Source organism: Vipera ursinii (genome assembly GCF_947247035.1).
Source record: "Vipera ursinii genome assembly, chromosome: 3".
Classification (NCBI taxonomy): domain Eukaryota; kingdom Metazoa; phylum Chordata; class Lepidosauria; order Squamata; family Viperidae; genus Vipera; species Vipera ursinii.
The window spans coordinates 55382297-55388891 of record NC_139516.1 but is presented as its reverse complement, the minus strand read 5'-3'; the positions used below and the strand labels follow the sequence as shown (position 1 = coordinate 55388891).

The following is a 6595-nucleotide window of genomic DNA, read 5'->3' as shown; positions in this document are numbered from 1 at the left end:
TGGGTTGAATCCCGAGTGCCGCGTAACAGTGAGCGCCTGTTACTCGTCCCAGCTTCTGCCCACCTAGCAGTTTGAAAGCACGTAAAAATGCAAGTAGAAAAATAGGGACCACTACGGTGGGAAGTGCGCCTTTGGCGTCTAGTCATGCCGGCCACATGACCACGGAGACGTCCTCGGACAAGCGCTGGCTCTTCGGCTTTGAAACGGAGATGAGCACTGGCCCCTAGAGTTGGAAATGACTAGCACGCATGTGCGGGGGAACCTTTACCTTTACCTTTAGTTGTACTACTGACACTTCAGCACTCTGGAGGGACCCATTCGGGCGGTTCTGCATCCGGGCCGCTCCACTTTGTTACTCTCCTGGCAGCGACCTGGCAGTTACTCTCCTGGCAGTGTTTTCAACTAGCCTTTTGGGGGGGGCGTGGCTTTGCCTTGCGAAATCAAATCCCAAGCGGCTGGTCATGAATATTAATATAACCCTCGACCAATTACAGCAGGCTCAGCTGTTTTCACGAGCTGAACTCCTACAGAAAGTTTTGAGTTTGGTTTTTTTTTTTTCCCCTCCCGCTTTGGGAAGAGTTCAGCGCTCGATCAGTGCCTGGAGCGGAGCTGCCGGACCGTGGGCAGTTACCGAGCTCTTTCCAGCTCGAGCCACCGCGCAAGATGAGCGTAGCAGTGGAGGAAGCCGTCTTGCCCTCCATCTCCACCTTTGCCGGCTTGGTGCCGCTGGGAGAGACGCGGCCCGAGATGGTACGGGAGCTATTGGAGGAGGGAGTTCTTCGGGAGCGAGGACTGGCGTTTTCTCAGCCAGGGAGCAAGTGTCTTTGAGACGCGCACGGAGGATCTTACAAGCTTTGCAAATTAAAAGTAGATGTAAAGAGCGGAAATGTCTCTGGAAGGAGCTTCGGACCGGCCGGGCAATTTTGAACAGAGGAATTGCAAAGGCTTTTTTTCTCCGGTGGGCAGATTTTCTGTTCCAAATTGCCCAGGGGTGCTCCCACCCGCCGCCTCTCCTTCTTGGTTTAGATGTGCGTAGTAGCTACGCTCGCCTTCTGCTCTTTTTCTCTTGGGCTGGGGACTCGATTGAGACGTGCATATCCGCGGCGAACAAAATTGTTTCTCTACTACGGCGTTCTTGAAAAGCTGACGGAAGGCACAGTTTAGGAGACCAACAACGCTAGTTAGATTTGTAAAGGGAAAGTTGTGGAGTTTGTTGATCTGGAGGAAAGTTTTTTCGCCAACCCCCCTGCCCGGAGCGGCTTAGAGGCAGCACCATTCTCAACTTATCCGAGGTGGGCGCGTTTATTAGGCTATTCTGGTCCTGGTCCAGAAGTACGTGCGGAGACTAAGCAGGGTGGAGTTTCTGATCGGGCTGATTTGATGTCCCAGAAAAGTGTGTGTTCCCATAATTGGCGGAATTCTCTGTCTGGCGTCCCAACTCCATACATAGTTTAAGCGCCGTCGGAAAGGACAAACCTGTTAGTAAAGATTCCTGGGCTCGCTTAACAGTTTGGTTTTAATTGAAAGCAAGTTAAGCTGGGCGTCCGAATTTTGCCGACCCCCCCTTTTTTCATTTTTTAGGGGATTCCTTGAATATCTTTGTGCGCAAAATTCATTTTGCCTTCGAGTGTCTTTTCAGGATTATACAGAATAGTGCTGAAAAATGTGTAGGTTGGAGTTCTGCCTGAGCAAACAAGGAGTTTTCTTGTAAACACCTCGATTGGTTCTCAGAAGGGATTCAGGTCGAAGTCCCCTTGGCGGCAAAATTAAACGGATTTCGGCAAAGGGCGCTCAACTCCGGGCATCTGTTAACACTCATACAAGTCCGGGGCCATCGCTCCGCGCCCGGCGCGAGGGGGTTCGCGCCAGGAAAATATCGCGGTGGCGGTGCGCAGAGGGCGGGACTGAAAAGTTCAGGTTAATTTACTCCTCCATCATTCCTCGGGGGAGGGTACCTAGGGACAGCTGATTCGGAGTTTCTTCCGACTTCTCTGTTGGCGCCGGGAGGGTGCGGGGTTCAGAGAAGCCTGGTCTTGTGGGTCTCCGGGGAAGCAAGTAGAAGGCCAACGCTGGGGCTGCTCGGAGACAGGAGTGCGTAACCCGTTTTTCAAGTTTGGGGGTGCTGTCCCTAACGCCGGGATCTGAGTCCCGGACGCATTAAACTGCTTCCCCTCCGTAACTCCTCTTTTCCCTCCGCAGAGGCTGGCTCCTCCTTCCGCGGAAAGTGCCACCGCCATCAAGAGGGAAGCCGACGAGCTAGGTAACTTCGTCGACCTGGAGTTCATCCTGGCTCACACCACCAACGGGCAGCCCAATGGCGGGGTGGGGCCGGCGCATCCCGGCGGCAACCCTAACTACCCCCTGCCCGAAACCCCGGAGAGCTGCGGCACCACCTACGACAGCGATAGTTCCAACTACCAGCCCCCTAACAAGTTCGCGGCGTCCTACCTGCCCAGCCCGGGGCACAGCTACGTAGCCGAGCTCTTCACTCAGGACATGCAGCAACCCCCTCCTCCCTCGGTGGGTCCGAGCCACTGCGAACTCCAGCGGCGGGAATATACCGAGCTGCGCGCCCCCGGCTTGGCCCACCCGCCCTCCGGCTTGCCCGCGGGGCTGCCCTTGGAGCACCTGCGCGTCAAGCAGGAGCCGATGGACGGGCACTCCTGCATGCTGAACGGCCCGCCGGAGTGCCTGGCCTCCGGATCCCTGGACCACAAGCCCCTCCTGATGCAGCCTCTGATGCAGCCGCCGCTGCCCCAGCACGCGTCCTCGGCCTTCCCCGCCGAGCAAATGGGCTCGGGGCCCCCGTGCCAGATGGGCGGCGATCTGGGCGCGCAGATGGGCGCTCCCCAGCATTACCCGCGGCCTCCCCACCTCTTCCAGCCCAACTTCGTCGGCCAGATGCAGTCCCAGTTCCACGGACACTTTAGCGTCTTTCGAGAGCCTTTGAAACCGCGCGCCCAAGGCATGCCCGGGCTGCTCGTCACGCCGCCCAACTCGCCCGTCTTGGATTACTACGCCCCGATGGGTCCGCCGGAGGAATGCAAGCCGAAAAGGGGTCGGCGGTCCTGGGCCCGCAAACGCACCGCCACCCACAACTGTGAATTTGCCGGCTGCGGGAAGACATACACGAAGAGTTCGCACCTCAAGGCGCATATGCGGACCCACACGGGTAAGGAGGCCGGGCAGGGGCAAGCAAGGGCATTGGGTAGAGGGAGACCTCCCGAGCTTAATGGTTGTTGGGGAGCAAACCTCTTAGTGTGGGGTTACTCCACCCGTGATGGGATAAGAGGACCTCTGGAGTTAAGCGTCTTCCAAATGTATTGCTTTACTTGCCTGCTTCACTTTCGGGTTTCTTGGACAATGCATCTGGACCGATCGCTTCATTCAGTCCATCGAATAGTTTTAAGTAGATCACTTATGGATCCGAACTCTGTCTCCACCTTTATTCAAAAGTAGCTTTCTCAGCCCCCCCCCCTTCGGTGGGGCACTCTCAGGAAAGTGTGTGTTAGCCTGTAGCTTGAGTATTCTAACAGTAATCTGATTATCAGATGGGATGTACAATTACTTTTCTCCTTATTTGGAGGAGGGGGGAGGGAGAAGATGAATGGTGCAATCCACAGACAATAAATTCAATTCCCATTGATAGCCTTTCCGAATGGGAGTTGAATGAGTCCCCAACAAATTTTGTGCTGTCTGTGTAGTGTGAAAAGGATGCTTTGCACTTTTTTTCACCAGGTTGGAAAGTTCACCAAACTCTTTTTTTTTTCCCTCTTTCCCAGGTGAGAAGCCTTATCACTGTACCTGGGAAGGCTGTGGCTGGAAATTTGCAAGGTCAGATGAACTGACACGCCACTACCGCAAGCATACAGGTGTCCGGCCTTTCCAATGCCAGCTATGTGACCGTGCGTTCTCTCGATCAGATCATCTGGCCCTGCACATGAAGAGGCATGTGTGAAGCATGGCTGGCTCTCTAGGGCAATGGGGTGGACTATGGTAGGGCTGAAGAAGGGGAGGGGGGAATGCAAGAGACCAAGGACTCTATTTATGAAGGGATGGAGTATTTTCTTATTGGACTAGCTAATTTATGTATATAGTATTGAAACATTTTAATATTTAAAGAGGAACTCTATTCTTATAGAAAAAGTATGTATTTAAAAGTGAATAGTTACACAAATCTGCCTGCTGTAGGGACTGCAATTTAAGAAAAATTGTCCTGGAGGTTTGGTGTGAGCAGTGTAACTGTGGCAGGATTATCCCCAAACTCTCAGTGTACACACAGCCACAATGCAGATCCCATCCTGATTGTCTCAAGCTGTTCATACACTTTTAATTATTGTTTGTTTTATTATACAATGGTCTTTCTTTTAATTATTGTTTGTTTTATTATACAATGGTCTTATTTTTTGTCATATTAAAAGGCTCTGTTTTATAAAACTACTTTCTAAAGTAGATTTTGAGATGGGGACATATTAAAGTGGGTGGAAATACTAATCCCTTTTGCTCTTCAAAGGGGTAGTATCAAAACAAAAAGAATTTAAAATTCACACAAAACCATCCAGATTGATTTATAATGTGTATAATTAGTTATGGACTAAAGGCAAATATTTAAGCTTTCTCGATCTCTTAAAAGTAATGTTCATTTTTTTTTTGCCAACCTTTAGTATTAGCTTTTTTGGTATTAAATTTTTTTTAATGACATTTTGTTTCAGCTGTAAAGTTTCCAGTATGGTCAATCTATTCAGACCAATAAACAACCTGTGATGATGTAACCCTTCTTAAAGCAAGTAACATCCACCAATAAGTCTCCAGCTGACAGCAGTGCGTGTTTTGGGATTATCCATCTGAAGAAAACTAAAATGGCCACTTCCGGAATAGGCTGATAAATAATAAAAAAACTGAACAAAGACAAGAGTTGTGTTGGTAGGTTGTGCAAGCTATAGTGTTTAGGAACACATGTTTCACAGCAAAGTTCTGTGCTCAGAAGTAAAGCTACAAATCCATACACTTCAGGTTTTTCCATCTCCTTTTTCTTGCTCAGGGATATTGCCAAACAGGACCAAAAATTGCCTTGATTCACAATTCTGAGAGGTGGTAAAACCACTTGGCTGTAGACAGAGCCTTGAGAAAAATGCCTTATGAGAGTAAATAGAACTAAGCTGTACTATTTCAGTGCTATTAGCCAATGAAAGCCATTGTAAGTTGCACTCCTATGCATGCTTGTGTGTTATAGCTAATCACCACTTGGTTTGCATATCACAACAAGCCATAACGTGGTTTGTTGGTATCGGATTAGCATATTATATAAATGTAGGCATTATTTATAACCATGGTTTATGGCTTAACATGTTTCGGCCTCAGCCAAGAACAAATATATTTTCAAATAAATATATGTAGTACTGCAATTATGAATAACAATGCAAGCCTAGTTATATTGAATCAAAAACAAATCTGTCCTGTATCTTATTCCCAGATAAATGTGCATTGGGTTACAGCTAAAATGTGGTTGTACATATTAATTATAATACCTCAAAGTGTTTTGTAGGACTAAAGCATATATGGAAAAAGCCATTTGTACTGCTTTTTAACTGCTATGTATGTTTAACTCTTCTAATGCATATCAGTTAATGAATTTTACTGGTGATGCCACTCCATCTCTCAGTACTGAAAGCACATGAATCTATGGCATTTTCTGAACTCTGTATTCATTTGCACAAGCAAAGATGCCTTTAAAGTACTAGAATAGTTTGTTCCAGAAGGCTAATGATTAATAGGCCATTGTTTTTCAACCATCAATAACTTTAAATGCCGGTTGCATCATTAAATTACTATTTTATGGACCTGATCTCTGATGGAGGCAGTTCATTATACCCTCTGAGTGTAAACTGATAGGCCCTTAAAGATACTTTGCCTGCAAGCGGGGAACCCGTATTGCTCTATGTGTTATTTCAAAACCCCTATAGCCTAGGCCAGGGGTAGGCAACCTTGGCTCTTTTATGACTCATGGACTTCAACTCCCAGAATTCCTGAGCCAGCTGGCTCAGGAATTCTGGGAGTTGAAGTCCATGAGTCATAAAAGAGCTGAGGTTGCCTACCCCTGGCCTAGGCCATCTGACAAGCAGGCGGAGGCTGATGGGAACTGAGACTTATACCTTTGAAAAACCCATAGGGTCTTTCCTGACTTTTATCTGTGGCATTGGTGACATCCTCTGAAGGATGATCATTAAGCCAGGTACTGCTGCAGCTGCATTTTTTTTTCTAAACAACTTTTGGATTTTATTTTTATAAAGGGCATTTTTGTCCATTTCTGCTATACTTGAAATGTTCTTTTTGGAGGAAAAAAAGACCTCTTAATATGTAGCTTATGCAAAAAAAAGTTGTAATTCTTTTTTTAAAAGAAATGCTGTAAATGAATATGTGTGTTTTGTTTTTTAATAGCTCAGGTCCATTTAATAAATGACCTCAGCTCTGGTATGTGCACTGCACCTGTCTGTACAGTTTGTGAATTACCAACTCCCATGCAGAATGTTAGTTTTATGTATATGCATACCTAGAAATATTGTTGATCCAATATGAAATAAATAAAACATAATAA

General features: G+C 47.5%; 1 protein-coding gene across 1 annotated transcript; it reads left to right on the top strand.

Annotated features, from left to right (window-relative positions):
* The first annotated feature begins 623 nt into the window (after window positions 1–623).
* KLF18 (KLF transcription factor 18) lies at window positions 624–6595 on the top strand. The gene is made up of 4 exons (XM_083357622.1): window positions 624–750; window positions 2200–3172; window positions 3783–3948; window positions 4713–6595. Exons 1-4 carry the CDS (start codon window positions 664–666, stop codon window positions 4762–4764), a joined length of 1278 nt encoding a protein of 425 aa, XP_083213748.1. The 5' UTR covers window positions 624–663; the 3' UTR covers window positions 4765–6595.

Bases quoted from the DNA above. Each gene is read 5' to 3' on its own strand.
- KLF18 (XM_083357622.1), top strand. From the start codon at position 664: ATGAGCGTAGCAGTGGAGGAAGCCGTCTTGCCCTCCATCTCCACCTTT. The intron at 3,173-3,782 runs GTAAGGAGGCCG...CCTCTTTCCCAG, and splicing joins GCATATGCGGACCCACACGG to GTGAGAAGCCTTATCACTGT. The intron at 3,949-4,712 runs GCATGTGTGAAG...ATTTTGTTTCAG, and splicing joins CTGGCCCTGCACATGAAGAG to CTGTAAAGTTTCCAGTATGG.